The 19,764-nt window shown below is 38.7% G+C and overlaps 1 protein-coding gene across 4 annotated transcripts in view; it reads right to left on the reverse strand.

Moving 5' to 3' along the window:
- Positions 1-19,764, reverse strand: part of apba2b (amyloid beta (A4) precursor protein-binding, family A, member 2b) — a 47,537-nt gene that overhangs the window by 10,201 nt on the left and 17,572 nt on the right. For 2 of the 4 annotated variants that reach the window (XM_008405206.3, XM_008405205.3), the window contains 6 exons: positions 9,697-10,206; positions 8,458-9,506; positions 5,868-5,948; positions 4,936-4,975; positions 4,226-4,371; positions 1,043-1,078 (listed from right to left, as the gene is read on the reverse strand). In XM_008405206.3, coding sequence (XP_008403428.1) covers positions 1,043-1,078; positions 4,226-4,371; positions 4,936-4,975; positions 5,868-5,948; positions 8,458-9,506; positions 9,697-10,186 — 1,842 coding nt within the window. In that variant the 5' untranslated portion in view covers positions 10,187-10,206. The remainder of the gene's footprint in view (positions 1-1,042; positions 1,079-4,225; positions 4,372-4,935; positions 4,976-5,867; positions 5,949-8,457; positions 9,507-9,696; positions 10,207-19,764) is intronic. The other 2 variants (XM_008405207.3, XM_008405208.3) reach the window with 2 other exon arrangements.

Consider the following 19,764-nt stretch of genomic DNA (forward strand, 5'->3'; position numbering starts at 1 on the left):
AATGATCATGTAGTCCATAACAATTTGCCAAAAAAAGCCCAGCAAGATAAAAAGCTTAAACAGTTTATTTCACTTTGTTTTATGAATTGTCTTGCATAATATTTTACCTGTACATATATAGTCTACTAAAAGATTATTAGATTTTCCATAATAACATTTCAAACCAAAGAAAACCTTTTTATTTTTTTTATTTATTTAAGTGAACTGCCCTTTTAGTTCCCTGTTGTTCTAACTTTAACTATAACTGTTTGGTACTTTTATGCATGTTTTGATGACATTGTTGCCTTACAGATTTGGTACAATACCAAGGATGTGTAATCCCAGGCCCAGGGGTCAGCCTCTTCACATAACTATACCTGTCAACATTTTTTTAAAAGTTCATGTTGATGGGATGAGAAAATTGTTTTTCTGCTGAATCTTGATGCACTGTGGAAAGACTGATTATGGACTAAAAAAAGGTAAAAAATTAACTTTTGGACAAGGTGTGTATCAACCCTGCTTGTAACTTGTACATTAGCCAGAGCTTCAGAAAATATTACACTTGTAGAAAGAAGAAGCAAGTCAATCCCAGCAAATTTCCAAAGCAACATCACAAAACCTGTTTGGTTTCTGAAGATCCTCTTATAAACACAGTATGAAGTCAGACAATTATTTAGAGTTGTGTGCTGGTTCTCATACTATGTAATCACACATCACTGCAGTTGTTCTATATTATTAAAATAAAGACCTGTGATCCTTTTCATACATTTTTTTGTAAAACTATTTAGCGGAAAAGGCTTCAAAGTTTTTATAAGAATCCCAGACTGGAGAGCAAAACCACCTTTACACTCGGCTGAATGCGTAAACGAATGAGTGACAAAAAGTGAACTTGGCCAGAAATTGTTGAGCTCTGTGCAACAATTTCTTTCATGAGGCCCGTGAGACAGAGGTGAAAAAGGACACACACACACACAGACAAGCGAAAGTGCAATGTAAAAGAAAAAAGGTGAGAGTGGAAGGAGAGTGACCAGAGGCTCTTCCTTGTGCTCTGTTTATTACACACCGCCTTTTTCTTGATTTTGGCAGCCTTCTGAACCCTCTGGCAGGAAGGCAAGCAGGCAGGCAGGCAGGCAGGCAGGAAGGCAGGCGTTGGGACGGGACAAGGTCAGCAGATAACAGGAGTACAGAGAACAGGAGGAAGAGAAGGAGGACATAAAGGAGGGTTATAAAGAAAATACGGGTAAGACAGTAAAGCCCCGAAACACATGTTGTTCTAACAAACAGGGAGCGTGACGGAGACAGAAGAGGCGTGTATGACTGTGTCGAGCGCATGTATGTGTGTGCGTGCACAGCACAGTGTTGATTATCAGATACAAATCAAAGCAGTAATTACACAGGGTGATAATTGCTTCTTCTCTTGTAAACACAGCATATTAAAAACAAGCAGCCATAAATAGTACCTGTTTCTAAATTGTGACAAAGTTCTATCTGATTGGTTTCAGCAACTGCACATGATTCATCCCCCACTTTTCTGGTCAAGTAATTTTCCTACAAAACACACTGGCCAATAGGATAGCGCCATTTCAAAACCAATTAGAGGCACTGTGAAGATTTCTAAATGCTTTATTCCAGTGGGCTCAGCTCTTAGACCTCACAGACGCAATAATACAAGCAGGACAGAAATCAACGTCAAATCTAGAAAAAATAGAGAAGATTAGGTAGTGAGAGGATTTACTGAATGCCAGGGGTTTGTTTCTTTTGGCTGCACTAAAAATAGGGTGCAACCAAACAGTTTAAAGGCACTTAGAAACTAATGTTTATGGTTCTAGCTGGAAAATAACACATTAAAGCAATGAGCCATATAGTTTTCTTTTTGTATTACAATTACTAAATGAACCAGTTTTTAATGTTTCGACATCTCTAGCTGCGGTTCAAGCATTTATACACCTTAAGAGCTTTTGCACATTTGTCACTTTAAAACCACAAGTTTTGATGTATTTCACTGGAACCTTATGAGATGGATAAAGTGTGGTGTGCATTTGTATTTTGCCCCATTACTCTGGCACACTAACATCAAATTCATATGAATTAATTTGTAAAAAGGGTCTTACTCTGAGTCAAGTAATCTCAGGGTAAATATAAGTGTTCTGTAAAGAATTGTCAAAGAAAAGTAGGGAACAAACAACAAAGGGAAAACCAAGGAACCCAACAAACATGTCAAATTTATAGTAAGGTTGGTTTAGTGAACCATGAAGGAGGCAGGACAGTGGGCAAGCTTTTGCCTTCAGCTGAGACAGCAAAGCTGGCCATAGTTGATGGAAAGATGGCTGAAGCTAAATTCTGCCAAAAAAAACCTGGTAGTGGCTGTAAAAGAATTGACACACAAGTTGCATGTGATGAAAGCATATACATTAGTTGAAATTGGTTACTTAAAGACTTAAAAATTGATCTTCATGTGCTCGTCATCCAGTCTGACTTAGCTTCAGCTGCATTGCAAAAAATGAACGGGCAAATATTTCAGTGTTTAGATTTGTAAAGCTGGTACAGAAATACCCCAAAGGACCAGCAGCTTGTTGAGTAAGACATTTATTATTGATTCAGGGGGATTTAATACACATACATGCCACACTTTCAGATTTGCTCTTGGAAAAAAATATTAGCAACAACGTACTGCTTTCCTTTCATTTTACAAGTATGCATTTATCACAGACCAAGTTTATGGTTGTAATGTGACAAAATGTGGAAAAGCATAAGTGGCATGAAGATTTTAACAAGGCGATATAACATTCAATTCAACATTTATATAAAAACGACCAGATATCTCTGCATTAAAATATTCCAAACCTCGAACTACAAAGATAGAAAAAGTCATAGCACAGAGGAAGAAGCTTTTCTATTATTATTTTAAGAAGTTTCATCAGCTCACATGCAACACAAGAGATGTAAGGCTCTCGGCAACATCTACTGAGGCGCTGAGCAGTTCGGCAGGGGGTCGACAACAGGAAGGAGTCGAAGGTAGGGGTGGGGATGAAGCTTCATAAATATTACATCAAACTGAGTGAATGTCAGGCAAACAGGATCTGCATAAATGAGCTACAACAATACACCTGCCAAAATGTTCTCCTCCGTTCTTTGCTTCGGGGAGCTTCGGCAGAACTTCAGTGCACTAACCGATTGCTTCCTCAGATTGATCTGAAGAAAATAAGCATGAATAAAGCCTGTGTGACTGAGTTCACTGATGAAGTTCAAAGAACTGGTGAATAGGATTAAGGAACATCCAGCAGCAAAGCTGCCCAATCTCGCAGAACTAACAACCTTGAATTTTAAAAATGTTAAACACCGTCTGCTACGCTACAATTTATTTTGGAGAAAACTTAATGGCTTTAATCACTGTAATTCTGAACTTGTCCTTGAACTTTATTCTTAAAACATATCCAGAACAGATAAGTTCACCCCTCCACAGCAGATCTTACTACATTATGTCAGTTTTTAAAAGCGGACATTTGTGCAGGAGGTCATCCAATATTTAGGAAGGCTTCCTTGGTTGTGTTCACACGAGAGGGAGCTCAGATCCTTTCGTTAGGGAATTGAAACTTCGAAGCATCAAAGCATTTGGACAAATATCCTCTCACGAATCTTCTCACGACATTGCTCTTTAGTGAAATGAGTCACCTGGCACAGGAACTCCAAGTATAGCCGGGAAATAAAGATGTCTGTGTTTTCTCGAGAGAAAGACGTTTTGCAGTCGATGTTACCTAACAGCTCAACAGAACAGATGAATAAAGCAACTCGGCAGCCCAAAGAGGCACTTTACCTACCATCCCATTGTTCTAAACCTGTCCTTGAAGACTACAATCTCAACACAGCAGAGGGAGTGAGTCACACAAAGGGAAATATTAACATGGGCCGCATAGAGATGCAGCTTGATCTTCCCTTGCAGCAAGAACATCCCAGCCAGGGGTCCCACCGCATGGAGTTTGCATGTTCTCCTTGTGGATGTGGATGTTCTCTCCACAGATCATAGAACAACCAGAATCATTATCTTAAAAAAAAAAACCTGAACCTTAGTTAACTTTCTGGGCCTAAATGACTTAGTTTGAATTTCAGAGTTCAATTTACTGTTCAGTTTTTCACATATTAAATATGTAAGAGTTTTATTGGAGAAAAAAAATGTTATGACTTTACAGTACAGTAAGCACTATTTATGTCAGGATTGGTGCATGTAACAGAAAGTTGTTTTTGGTACCTTGACCCTGCTGACGGCTTCTTGTGCCTGCATCATGCGGATGTTCTTGGAGGGGTTCCTCTCAGATAGCAGCTGGGTGGAGCCCAGGTAGTTAGCAGCAAAGATAATGCCATCAATCAGGTCTTCTGGCTCGCAGGGTCCAGGGACTGAGAGGACAAGTGATGAACAGACGGAGCAAACACAGACAGATGACGTTTTGACTGAAGCTGCGTGTGCCTTGCAGAAGGTACTATAATCACTGGGTTCTCTGAGCCTTGTTAAAAATAGGGCTGTTGCTCTTAAGGTCTCGAGATTTGCCAAACCTTAAATCATTTAGTGGCGTCGTTTTGATCTCAAAACATGCTGCAATTTTTAAAAAATGCCTTGCAGAGGTATTCAAACACACATTTTTAGATCCACAAAAAAATAGGATTTTATTGGTTCTATAAACGTCTCGTTTCCTTTCATTTCACAGAAATACACTATTATGATATAGTTTTAATATGATTGTAACAGGGCACTGTGCAGAGACTTTACCGCATAAAAATCAAAGCAAAAATAAACTTGCTATGTAACAGTGAAAACTATTGACTAAGGCCTTAACATTTTAAACTTTTGATCCCAAGGCTAGAGATCAAAGGTCAGTGAAAGACACTGAAATAATCCCTGTTGGAGTTGTTTAGTAGTATGATTGTAGTATCTTGGGCTTATTAGGAAGCAGAATAACTCACCATCAACAAAGCTGGGGAAGGATGCAACTTTCTTTGCTGGCTGAAAGACAGAAATAGGATAAAATAATAATAATAATAATAATAATAATAATAATAATAATAATAATAATAATAATAATAATAATAATAATAATTCATCAGGTGTTTACCTGTGGCTTTGAGCTACACTTTTCCATGGTTTACAGTAATATTTAATATTTTTAAATCCTGCAAGATTCCAGGATTTCTCAATTTACTTTAAAAACATTTTTTTTTATCACAATCAGTTTCACTTAAAGACATATGCTGCCAATATAGTTTTACTAACGAGTCGCTTCTATATCACTTTTTTCTGCTTTAAAGTGCTCTACCCCTTTTCTTTAAAGAAGTTACAATAAATTAACTCACATTCTAGTGAATCAGCCATGTTGGACAACACTTACTTGCTTAGAACTAGGCACATTTCAATTCAGATTTTGCTGAAACCCTCACTTATGGTCGTGCAATTATATTCCTCTCTGTTATTTATTCAGTGCTGTTCCCATAAGTGGTGAAGAAATGGTCATGAATAAATACGTGCAAATATGTCATTCCAGATCGATGATGATGTGGCAGGAAAGAAAGTGGAAATATAAAGGGGAAGTCTTGATTTCTGAATGTCAAACTATAATCTCCCTGCATCTACCAGATTACTGCGTTGCTCAGAAAGCTTCACTAAATTGCAAAAAGAGGCACATGAGGGAGAATTTTCATGAATAAAACCACAAACACAAGGCCATCATGCCGCGAGCAGCAGTCACGAGTACTGGTTGTAATTACACAGCTGCTCATTTAGTCACACACATTTGCACACATATATATTATATAAAATAACAACCGTTCTTACTAAAGTTGTGCATAAAAACTAAAGGGGAAATGTAGCAGCTGTTTTTAGATATTCAGCAGCATCTTACCTCTGGTACATTGTTGTTTTCCAAGGGAACATTGAGGTCGGAGCGCTGCTGTTTTCTAGGTTGCTCTGGACCATTATTTACCTGTCAGGTAAACACAGAACACACAGGTGCAACAGCAAAGGTGTCAGAGCAGAACGAACGGAGGAGGAAAGATATAATACAGAATTAACATCTCTCTGATTCTTCTGTTCATTAGGCAGTAGTGCTTTGAGTTGGAGGAACCTGTTTATATGTATTTTTTAAATACGATGGGATGTTTCCTTTGAACACTTAGACTTCAGAAGTTTCAAACCATTTTACCGATGAAACATTGACTTTAAAGTTGATTGTGTTTCCTCACATCTTAAACCAGATGTGGAAGCTCTGTGACTTCGCTGCTACATTCAAAATCAACAATATAACGTAAAAACTAGTAAACGCATAATCTGGTGGTTATGCGTTCTGTTAATGCATCTTTCTGTTAATGCAGATGATTTGCCTTTCTGTGTTTTATAGTAACGATGCTCCCTGACAATGTAAATGTATAAACGTGCTTATGAATGAAGGGGAAAATGTGTTTTTCTTCTTTTTTTTTCCTCCATTGGAACACGGATAAAGCCGTACTGGGAGAAGTATTTAACCAAGTGGAACATCTTTAATGATGGCATAGCTTGTTCAATTTGTGTGCACAATCAGAATACAAAGGAAAAAAAATTAGAAGAAGCACAATTTAGCAGTCCCTCGCTGTTCATTTAATTTCACTGGCATTAAGGGTGAAATAAAAAAGCCTCTGCTGTTTAAACCCTCCTCCTCAGAGCAGTGGAAATAGGGAAATTCAGACAAGCAGCACATGTTGTGAATCTGTGTGTCCTCCTTTAGAAGAGAGTTAACTGATCAGTATTCATCATGGCGCCCGACTCTGTAGTGCAAACACACATTACATTAATGAGCTTCGTGTTGTTGTTGTTGTTGTTTAGTAGGACGGAATGCTAAATGCAACGCTGTACAGTACAAAACTACATTTATTCAAATAAATCCCAAACGCACAACGTGGGAATTTCATAAATCTGAATTTCATCAGATCGTTTGAGACAGACACCGGCCTCCTGCGACCCTGCTAGAATGAGTGGATACAAACAGATGAATGGCATCATGTTAACCCTTCAAACCCCGATATTAAATGTGGGCTATAAAAAGTCAGTAAATTTGAGTCCATCCTGAATATGTGTGCTTTTATTTAGGTCTGGGAGATAAGTAAAAATACAGTAAATCTCTAGGTAAGGTCACGGGAGGAGAAAGGTTTCAACTATATTCTTTGACTTTTGGAGAAATACAAATGTCATTTGTCACCACAATCATTACAAATCTAGTACCTATTACCATGCATTAGACTGACAGATACTCCTGTCCAAACAATGTATTTTTCAGGAACTGTTTTTTTAATGATTTACATAAGAAGTAAATCGTAAAAAAATAATACAATGATGACATACAAATAAAATAAAACAGAAACTGCAAAGAAAATAGCCATTATCCAGATCCAACTATCCAGATCACATGAACAAAGAGTCAAATGTTGTTGTTTTTTTCGTTTTTTTTAAAAATGCCATAACCTTGCAGGAATAAATTATGTCCATCAGATATTTTAGACAAAACAAATATAACCGAAGCAAATAAAACTGTGGTTTGAGTGGATCGTTAAAGATTAGAAAAATGTTTGTATCCATTTGACGATTTGACTGGGGGAAAAATGTTTTTAGGATAATTTAAAACTAAAGTTTTATACACAATCTAATTGGCAACAACGATTCCAGCTTTACAAAAATAACACATTGACTATTACAGTTATAATGTTCATTTTTAAAGATGCAACATACAGTTCTGTGCTTAGTGGTTTGGGTGTAGAGGACTTCCAACAAAACTTTTCTCCGTTTCTCTGTTAAACAAAACGTTTTGACTCAAAGCTGCACAGTCAAATTCTAATCAAATTTATCGTTGCCCACGTTCAGTTGAAGGCCACAGTGAGTCGGCATGGAGAACGTTTTATTCGATTACAGAAGATGAAATGACCAAATGATCTCCACAAGGCTGAGAGTCATCTGAATTTGCCGCATAGTGAGCATTTTTCCAATTTTATCTCGTTCCGCTGACCCACTTCTGCACTACAAATGAGACGCTGAGAGCAAAAGCATAAGGACATGAGTATGTGTGCACATGGCGGAGCAGGTGTTTATCAGCTCGCTGCTCACCAGAAATTCCTTCCTCTTTTTTTTAACTATTTGACTTTTTAAAGGATGGCAACTCTACATGTTGTTGAGTCCATCCAGAGTCTGAGTGTCTCTTTATCTACAGCTTAGAAAGAAATAAGGGGGAGGTAAAGAGATGGCTGCAACTATTCATGTCACTTACTACTCATTTTCAGCTCTTTACCACAAACATTTTAAATATTGCACCATTTCCATGCTTTAGACTAACATATACAACAATTCAAACAACGCCTGTCTAAATGTCAGAAAAAAAGGAGCTATAATTTAGCTCCAACCAGTGGGCCCTGAAAGCCTGTTTGGTTTAGATGATCACCAGTTAAAGGATTTGCGTTTCAGAAACTTACCTGCTCTTGAGCCCATCTTTGTCTATCTTCCGGAGTGCGTGGGTGGGCCTTGATGCCCCGCTGGAGGTCAGAGTTGTTGTGGTGCATGGAAGGGATGTTGAGGGACTTGGGCCTGCTGTCGTGATGGTGGTGAACTGGTGGATAGGATGCAGCCTCAGGCTTAGAGTGAGGGTAGTCACTTGGTACAGGGTCCTGTGCCAGCTCCTCTGGGCTTTGGTCGGTGCCACTGCTTAGACTCCCCATACTCATGCTCATCTTGATCTCAGCAACAATTTGGTCAATGTCCTCCTCTGCCTCTTCCCCTGTCTCCCCCTCCACCACCAGCACCTTACGGCTGCGGTATGGGGAGACTCGAACAGAGTTCCCATTGTCTTCAGGTGGGAAATAGTCTCCGGTGTAAGCTCTTTCATGTCTCTCCTTCTCGTCGGCTTCTTCATCTTCTTCTTCATTTGGACAGCCCTCCTCACTCTCTGCCTCTTCCCCCTCCTCTCGATCATGTCGCTGGGTGTGGTGTGTGTCTTGCATCGAAGGCTGGTGGTGATGGTCCAATATGGGTTCTGGTCTCCCATTGTAAATCTGTTCATCGGGATCTTGCTCCACCACCTCACATCGGACCTCTCCTTCTCCCTCACCCCACTCCTCCACCCTGTGCCTTTCTCGTTCTGCCCACTGCTCCTGGTTCACCTGGCCCTCTTCTATCCATTCCTCTTGCACCTCCTCATTTTCCTCTCTCCATTCCTCCACCACTTCTTCTTCCTCTTCTTGCCACTCCTCTCTCGCTGCCTCTTCTCCTTCGTCATCTTCAACCCATTCTTCCTCTCTCAACTCTCGCTCGGCCTCCTCCTCTCCTTCCTCTGTCCATCCTTCCTCAGCTTCCTGGCATTCACTAGCATGGGATCCATGTTGTTGAATGGTACCAGAGCAGTTGCCCTGGCTGTGACTGTGGTTACAGTCTCCCTGACTGCTGCAGTCCATTCCCTCCAGGTAGCTGTCATCCTCAGGGCAGTAGCGAATGTAGTAAGTGACTCCCTCATCTTCCTCTGCTAGTCCTAGGGAGGTTAACAATTGGAAACAGAAAGTTATTGATTCATTTCTTAAAAAATCAGAAGCATTCTTGAATCACTGTTACAAATGATGTCTCATATTAACTCCACTCTGAACTCAGTGACCAACGTATAGAACCTTTTAAAGTATTTATCAATATCCTGTTCTCTCAAAGATGGCTCATGGCACACTCACCATCGTCATAGTCTTCCTCATCCTCTGAGGTATTGTTGATATAGTCAGAGCTGGAGTCATCATCCAAACTGTCAGCATCACCATGAAAGTCTGCTTGATCGTGGTGGTTGTGCTCCTCCCCTTCATGAGGGTCATGCTCAGGCGTGGACGGCGTTGCTGGCCTTTGATTCTCAAGCTGTGAGTCAACATCTTGGTTGCTGTACTGCTTCATGTCAACATCTGCATCAGCATCTTCTTCGGGATGACCGCGGCCCACGTCAGGAGGCTTGGGAGAGGAATATTGGGTGCTGCAGGAGTGAGATTGGTGTTTTGGATTGTGAGGCTCTTTGTGGTAGCGTAATGGGCGCTGCCGTGCTGGCAAGGCTTTCAGGTCACATGACTCTGCGGGACGAGGGGCGGGACAGGAGGCAGGGCCGGGACCGGACATGCTGTTTCCCCCGCTGGTCCCAGGCCTCTTCCTTTGGGCCATGATTGGTGGCCTACAAGCCATGCATTGTTATTGATCTGAACCTACGAGATGGAGAAACACAACGAAACACGGCCTGAGTGATGTCAAATGATGTTAAAAGCAAAAGTACTAATATAAAAGTAATAATAAAATCACATTTGATACTTTTTAAAACAACAAATAAAAAAAAACAATAATCCAAGTGCTCTTTGTCCAGAAAATCCATATTTTATTCTCATTCTCTACATTTACCCTATTTCTGGTGCCTGAGAATTTGATGTATTCCTACAAAAAAAGCATGGCTCATTCTTCTGCACTTCATGCACATTTTGAGCAACATCTTGAGCCGACTTAGCATAATTCTGTCTTTTTAATTGTCAGTAGTAAGCTCAGCCAGTGAGTGTCACTCACTCTAAGCTATTTAAAAGTAAACAGAGCGTCTACAAATGTTCAGAATCTTCTGAACAACCTGTCGTCGCATGGCTGAATAATCTTTTGCAATTAGGTTTAGACAGTTTCAAGATTTATTTCTGTCTTGGACTTTTAACTTCGAGCATAAAAAGAAAAATGAAGAAAAACTAGTCACAGTCCAAATTGGTGCTATTAAAATGTGGAAAAAATAGAGCTTACAAATTTAAAAGGAATATTACTGATTACACCCAATACTGTTTTGACCAGCTTATTTTATTAAATTAGATTAGTTTTAAAACAAATAATAAGACAATCAATTTAAAATAAAAGCAAAATTCATAAAGAAATGTCCTTTCAGAATATATTATTATATAGATACTAGTTCAATTGCCTTCCAATATCAAGCTTAAACGTTCGCTCTACATTTACATTTTACTTTACTCTCATCTGTTTTGTCAGCTTCCTCTCTCTGCTGTGTCATTAGGTTGTCATGAACGACTGCCCTCAGAGAGAGCTGCTGTTGCTGCTCTATTCTCTTTCCTTCATCTCAACCATGTCTCCCATTTCCAGCGATTAAAACAGCTGATTAGATTTTCTCAACATGCCTGGAAATATGTGTCTAAAACAGACAGGAAGACTGCAGATTTTCATCTATCCATGCAGTTTCAAGTTCTTCATAAAACACATACATGTTGAGTTCAGGCCCCACAATACAAAGCTTCCTGATTACACGGACACATGAGAACACCTGATGAAATAAAGCAACATGTTACACATTTTAAACATCTCGCTTTAGCTTGTCAACCTCTCCGTAATTCAGGATACGTAAACGTATAGCCTCATAATGAGCACTGTCTACCATTTGATGCAGTGACTGCATGTCTTACCTGGAGCTGGGATGTGATACACAATAGGTCTGTGATTTGCTGTAATAAGAGCACCCCTGCTTTTCCTCCCTCATGTTTCTCCTCGCTCCTCCCATCCCCCTCTGGCTGCCACACAGCATGCACCTCTGTGACTCCACCCTCTCTTTATCCTCATACTATAAACCGGTTCCATCAGCTAAGAGCTCAGCCCCACCCCTAATGATTCCCTACAGCTCAGAGTCAGGATTGGTAACTAGGGGTAACTGCATCCTCTGGGGAATGATAACCTTTGACATCCTCTTTGTTGTCTTCTGGGTTTTTAAGAGTAACGCATAATCACCACGGTGCTACAGACTGTTGCTATCTTACAAATTCATACAACACTTTAGCTTTATTTTTATTTTTTTGTTTATTTTGTGTGATTTTTAGGTTCTTATTCAAGTGGCATTCTCTAAATCTGCTTTGCATTACATGTATTTGAGATTTCTGCTTTTGCTAATATATTTGAATGTATTCATAAATAGACTATAATACCACCATCACAAGACATGTGGGAGATCTGTCCTGCTGGTTTATTCCTATTGTGGCAGATTTAGAAGGAATTACTGCATGACTTACATCTGTGGTTAAAGAGAGAGGTTGTACTCTCGAATTTATGATTTTAAATCTTCTTTGCCAAACAAGCAGCAGCCTCTGGTTTCAAACAACCCGATACAAATACCTCCACAGTTTTTATTGTGATTTCCTACCCTACTTCGACTCTCAAGCTCACACTCCCACACTTTCTTGCATTAAAAATGAGTTTGCATATCATAGATCACTGCAGCAACTTAAATTTTATCCCCAAGGCAGCTGCATATTACATCCATGAACAATTGCTGAACAGCTTTAATAAACGAGAAACTTATGAGTTTTCTTTTTTGTTCCAGATTCAGCTACACACAAACAGATTTTACACACTTTTAGACTGCAGTTCAAAGCACTGCATTTTTCTGAGACTTAGTAAGCTTCCTTTTTAGAGTTTTAAAACAAAAGCATACTTGGTATATATCGTTTTCCCTTTTCTTCTTTTTTTTGACAAGCGGAAAACAAAAAGTGAGATGACAAGAGAACTTCGCAGGAACAGCAGAAAATAGTTTCATTCTCAGTTTATTCTGAGATCAGTGACAGAAAACTAATTAGTTGTTTTGTCTGTCTTGCTAAATGCTATTTCACTGTCATTCACAATAATGACTACAGTCTTTCTTTTTTTATTTAACCGTCTCATTACACTATGCATTTTATTTCTGAGCCTGATAGAATATATATCCCTTTCAGTTTTGCATTTTTATTTTTTTTTACATTTTTTGTCAATTTAATCACCCGCATAATAAAAAATAAAATAAAATGCTTTTTAAATACTGCCATAAAAATGTTGCACATCATGGGATGAGAGAAGGTTGATTTCTCCAACAACCACATTTGCAAATAAAAGTTTTTTATGGAGAGTATTATTTATGCCTGAGTGCTTTAACATTTGAGAGAAACTTTTTTTTAAGGATATTTTTTGATCTAGTAGTCTTTATTTGATAATGAATTGGCAGGAAAATGGGGGAAGACATGCAGTAAAGGTAGGGACTCAAGCCTACCTTTATGGCTGCATGGAGGACAGAGGCCTCATGAGTAACACGCTTTATCCCTGCACCACAGCAACTCTCATTTTTTTTATTTAATCGACTTATTAACCCATCGCACTTTCTAAGCTTGATAGAATATGTATCCCTTTTACTTTTACATTTGTACTTTTTACATTTTTTTTGTCAATTTTATCACCTGCATAAAAAAAAAAGCTTTTTAAATACTGTCATAAAAATGTTGGGATGGGAGAAGGTTAATTTCTTTCTTTGCAAGTAAGGGAAAAAGTTCAGATGGTGCTTATAGGAGCACCATCTGAACTCCTCTGAACTTGAATAAAAATGGACTTACGAAGAAGATGAAGGCAAAAGGAAAAACAAAATGCAGTTGGTTCCATCTCTATACCTTTATTTCTACTTCTAATAAGTATCTGCCTGCAATACAAATGCTCTGATATGTTAGCACTCATGCGAGCTGCTACCTTCATCACCAAAAAGCGGTTGGAAACCACACAAGCACAAACAGGCAGCAACAACTGCACACCGGTGTTGCCTTGAGTATTTCTCATTTGTGTGTTTCTAGCTACAGTCGGGGAGCAGTTGCTGAGGCCCTCTTCACGTGTGCAGGAAAATGCGCCGGCAAGCATTCGATAAAGCTTTGAATTACCTTTACATGCTTTCCTATTTTTGCAGACACACGCGTTGTATGCGGATACACGTGTGCATATTTGCATATTTCTGCATTGAGAATGTGTGTGAGCTTAAAAAGCTGGGCCGAGGAGCAGACAGAGGGCGAGAGAAGCAATTCGGAAGCAGCAGATGGCTCAGTTAGAGTGTGGGCCTCGGGAATACTGATGTCTCTCTGCCTGGAATATTAAGCCATGACCTCTGATCACGCCTCTGAAAGACAGTCAGCCTTAAACAAGAGACAGCCAAAGCACAATAAATGAAAGAAGAAATAACTGAGGGTAAAGATTAAGTAGAAAACTTCTCATATAGTTACGATTTTCTAAATACAGCAAAACACACTTTCTATTTTCTTTTTGTCCAAATTAATCGTTTTATATTGTCGATGGGAAAAAAAAACTATACTTGCTATCATATTATACAGCATGTTTTTGCTGAAACGAAGTTTATCATCACTTTCTATGGATTTAAAGTGGAAGAAAAGAGATAAAGGAGGCTTATTGAAAAAGATGGACCAGCATAGTTCTTTTTTCCCCCCAGGTTTATCAATAAAGCAACGTACAATCTAAAAGCCCCATACCAAGAGGAATGTAGCAAAACATTTTCATCTTCAGATGAACAACTGGCTAATAAATGTCTCTCTGCCTGGTTTTAATTATGAGAACTGTTTACCCTGCTGTGGTTTCTTCTCATCCTTTTCCAGATTTTCGCTTGACTTTGGTGCTAAAATCCACAGCATCGCGACTGCACTGCACAAAAGGTTAAACTTTTATGTCCAATATTTTTTTCATTGCCCTTTCTGATCTTTACACTTTTTAGTCATTCATTTTTCATTTTTCATCCCGTGTTGTTTTTTAGATCTTACAGATAATCTGGGTCTCAAAATATCATGATATCCACTAAACTGCTGTCAGTGCATATCAGAAATAAAAACACATGCCTAATTTTTGCATTTTAAAGACAATACCACCCTAAGGATAGATTAATATTACTTATATGAAGGTTTGTCACTGCTCAGAAGTTTGCTCACGATGCAAATTGTTGATTTTTCAGTCTCAGACTCTTTAATCAATTAATATTAGATGTATATATTCAGTTACGGTAATATGCAGGCAATTGACATATAATCAAACAGAAAATGAGAACTACTTAAGCTTGGGATTACACCATTTTTCATCATCTCAGATGACAGATGGTTGTGAATGAAAATCCCAGCAGACCAGCAATTTCTGAAATATTTAAACCACTCTTTCAGGCACCAACAATCATTCCACGTTCAAACTCTCTTTAATCTCCATTGCTGCCCATTCTGGTGTTTGGTTTAAACTTCAAATTGTCTACAGCAAATCCAGATGCTTAAAAGAATTTAGTGGGTGTCTTATGATTCATTATTTGTGTTAATAAGCAGTTGACAAGATGTAACTAACAATGGTTGCTTGGTATATATATGCCAAAAAAGTGAAAATATCTGAAGATATCTGTCTGTGTATTCCGACAGAAAGGGAAAATTGGGAAAGAAGGTAACCATTCCAAACGGCGGATTGACCAGAAAATCGAGATGGCCATCCATAAATTTCTGACACTCTAAATGGTTTTGCGCCACTGTAATAAATATGCAAAGTACCCTGTTGATCTTTTCCTCCTAAAAAATGAGTCATGTTATTGAATTTAGGGGTACATCCAAGCGGAACAGTGAGCCTCTGACTTGTAAAGGCACCAATCATGATAAAATTCTGTGATCCATGAAATAACCACTGCTGCCATTCAGCCGACATCTTTGTCAGGGTCAACTGATCTTGTAAACATTAAGCATCAGCGTGAGACTGCTCTAGCAATCCGTCCACTTCATTTAACATATGTTGATAAACTAGGTATTAAAACCAAAGAGAAAAACATAGCAAGTAAATGAGTAACAGAAGTAGAGAGTCAGAGCGATATACATATTTTTTCTCTATGGCTTCATTAATATTCAGTATTTGTTCTCTTCACAGTCCCACTCACTTCAAGATGACAACAAGGGAGACATTTGGGAGACAGAAAGAGAAGGACAGCGGAGACTTACTGAGCAGCAGGAATGGCACCAAAACCACAGAACGTTTTCTCTGCCACTCAGCCGGCCAATAACCGTTTTCATTGCATATTGCCAAAGACACACCCTCCTCCTTCACCCTTGACTGTTACCATGGCAACCCTTTGTTTTCTTGCTTCAGTGTCAAAGAGGACTGATTCAGTCAAGCATCAAAAAAGCCCCATGCGTTGAATAAGTGCATGCACACATAAACCTTTTCACCATGCTTCCAAACCATTTTTCAGGACTTTGTCTAACACACGATTAGGCAACAGTTTTATGGTCTAATGTGTTAAGTAAACAATTTCTGTTGCAACTAATGTATGCAAACAGAATCCACCAGATGGGCGTTTTCCTTTTTGGGTGGTCTAGCATCACACTGCCGTGTGTCACAGCTACAACGGTAGGAGAAAAATGCCATCATACAGTATATGATGTAAACAGAGGGGAACAGAGTACCCAAAAATGTACTCCAGTAAGAGTAAAACTACTTCTAGACATATTTACTCATGTAAATGTAAAAAGTAGGCATCTGAGACATTACTCAAATTATAGTAAAAAAGTATTTTGTACAAAGACTACACAGAGTAACTGATCATAACAGCTGATTAAATATTTAAAAGTGTATGTAATCTAAGACTAAAATAAAAACTAGAATTACATAACATACTAAAAATTACAAATTTTAAGAAACATTTCTTTCCATTTAATACATAAAAATAATACTTACGTATATGTAAGAAAAGAGTAAAGTACTTTCATTGACTATATATATATATATATATATATATATATATATATATATATATATATATATATATATATATATATATATATATATATATACTGCATATTCACTATACCTCCAAATGGCACCTACTAAGTTTACTGCATATTCACTATACCTCCAAATGGCACCTACTAAGCGATTAAAGAAGTAAAGGTGATGTAACAGTTGCCTAAAATCATGTCCGATTTTCTGTCTTGCCTTCACATAGGTTTAGATAAATACTATATAATGGCCAGTATAGAAATGACTGGAGCTTAGGTCAAATTTTATCATTTGAGAAAGCCAATTAACAAAAGATGTTCCTTTGAACGTGCTTAGTAAGAGCCTGGAGACACTGATGTTGCTATAACTAAATTAAGACGCTTCACCAGCCTGTAAGGACATCTTCCCACAGTCTTTGGCTAAGTATTTTTCTAGGTTCTGACACAAACACGTTTTTTTTTCCAACGAATGAACCAGGGTCAATATATTGCTTAAGATGCCCCAGAAAGAACATGATACAATATGAAAGACTGCCTGGCAACAGGCCTGACTTGCAGAGCTAAGTACAGCTATACAGCCCCAAAGGGAGATGGATACTAGGGCAATTTCGCAGGGTTTAATTGAAGCTGTCAGTAGGATTTGGTTACTAATGAGGAGGAATAAGTGAGAGTGAGTGAAATGCAGAAGAAAGGGTGGATTCTTAAAATATATAAAATAAGAAAACAATAAAAGCAACCTGAACATTACACAGCTACCTATTTAATGTCAGCAATTGAGAGGAAAGATATTTTGCTTAGAGTTTGATTGAAATGTAATGAATTATAAGCTCTTATTTCTTGAACATGTTTAACCTCTCATCCAAAATGCATCTCTAGTTTTGAACATGATTTGATGTGACAGGCTTATAAATTGTAGAATAATCTCAATAACAGGGGTATTAAAGTTGCTAAAGCAGGACACACAAGTCACTTTCCCTAAAGACAGAAATAAGAGAAGTCCAGTTACCTTTCAACTAAGAACTTAAGATCTTCATGTCCTAGATGACTGAGACTCTGCACCAGTGTAAAACTAAAAGAACGTTATGGGGATGATGCAAATTTGAAATCGGTTGGTTAGACAAATACATTTTTTTTTTTTTTTTTTATTAAATATTTCCTGGTGTACATCTGTGGGGAGGGATTTAAATTCCACTAATTCAAGTAAACGTCTACGTGTGGAATTACTTCAAAAGTATGGAAATCTATTTTGTTTTTTCCTTCTGTTTTCTCTTAACTTAAATAGATACAAAAAAATGTCAGAATGAAAAATGATTCTTTAGTGCAGTTGAGACTATGGCAAATCTCCACAGAGCAGAAAGGACAAAAAAAAAAAAACAGCAACCTTTATTGGTCTGCTACACTGGCCTGTCATTCCTCCTGAATTGTCACTTAAATTCTGAAAAGATGGAGGTGAGAATCGCTCCCTGGCTGACACAATACTGGACCTCATCCCTCAGTAAAAATCTTTCACTATTGTGTTTGTCACTGACATGTTTCTAAAAAAATATCCCTCTCCTCTGGCCTCTAATTCTCATTCTGTGTCAACTTTTAATCAACACATAACATTTGTTTTTGTAAGTGGTGCCCTGTATTTTAATTTTTTTTAAAAATCCAGTCAAATCAGACTGCTGAGCCAGTGGATTTCCCCTTAATGATCAGCAACGCTGAAGGACTGGTGGCTGCTGCATACATCGGCTAAATTACACCGTAATATCAACCCTATTCTCCGCATGTCAACCCCTGGCACATGAAGCATGTACTTCTACTCCCTCAAGCTTGTCTTCTGCTCTGACATATGCCTAAGAGAAACGCGGATAACAGTTATTGGATACGACGATAATCGCTGAATTTGGTGACAGCACCAAAAAGCGCGAGCCGCATTGGGCTGCAAAATTTCCCCTTATCCTCCTGGCAGACAGACGGGCCGAGCTGTAATGGCCTGGCTCCCTTAAAATAGCTTGATGGCAGACACATCAAATAACTTCTGGGTTTAGTCATGCTCAGGGAAAAACAGGTCGACACAGTGCAGTGCTTACTGATTAGATTCACACCCGGGCTTTTTGCGTGTGTGTGTGTGTGTGTGTGCGTGTGTGCGTGTGTGTGTGTGTGTGTGTGTGTGTGTGTGTGTGTGTGTGTGTGTGTGTGTGTGTGTATGGATTTCAAATCGACCATTCACTGAAATCAAGTTCTGAAAACAGTGAGTCAACGTAACAGTCAGAAAAATACCCCACAATAAATGTTAAAATTTTGTTTGCAGGGATTCTACTTGTGAGCATGCACATGCTGACTGGTGGAGGCAGACTGCTAAAAGCTTCGTGTGAGGTTTTGCTTTCTGTATCACTGGCCAGCTGACAGGATTATTCATTGAGACGATGCCTGTTCGGCCACACAGCGGAGCGGGCTCCACCCGAGACGGAACAAAAGAAAGCTTTGCTTTAATTATCTGACTGCTCTCACCGCGCCTGACATTTCGCTTATCTGAGAGTAATCAATCAGGTGTGTGTATTTGTGTCGCACATCTGTATGCCTGCGAGACCGCGACTTACTGAGCGTATAGAGTTTGTCGCGTCCGACTACCTGGGAATGATGTGTGTGTTGGTCTGCGCTCCACATCAATCCTCCCAAAGCAGGCAGTTTCAGCAAAGTGTCGCACCTCTCAGCATCTTTTATGCTTTACTGAACCCGAGGGAAACACACAGAGTCAGGCAGGAAGATTGAAATCTGCTCAGCTCAACTCCACTTACACACAAACACATAATACATGTCATTCAAGCAGCTCTGTATGCTACTGTGAATCCAGTCTTAAAAGTCAGGGTTATGTCTGTTCATGTGAATATTTTTACACTGAACAAAAATCTCTCTTTTTTTTTTTTTTTTTTTACTTTAGAAGTGTATTTAGAGAAAGACTCCACCCGTGAGTCTCTGACACAAACTATAAAGCTATGGTAATGAGGTTGGGGAATTTTCCTCAGATCTGGAAGCTTGGAGAAAACAAGGAGACAATAAATACAGCAGAAAGCCCCGTTTGATGGAGGAGGCAAGCCTGCTATGTAATAATGTATGATTCACAGCTATTTTAAGGCTGTGGATCACAAAACCTAGATTTCATCAGGGAAATCTTCTAGAGAATCCTCAGTAGAAACCATGTCAAGCTAGAACAACCTA

This window comes from Poecilia reticulata, chromosome 3, assembly GCF_904066995.2.
Source record: "Poecilia reticulata chromosome 3, P_reticulata-male-v2, whole genome shotgun sequence".
NCBI classification, from domain to species: Eukaryota; Metazoa; Chordata; class Actinopteri; order Cyprinodontiformes; family Poeciliidae; genus Poecilia; species Poecilia reticulata.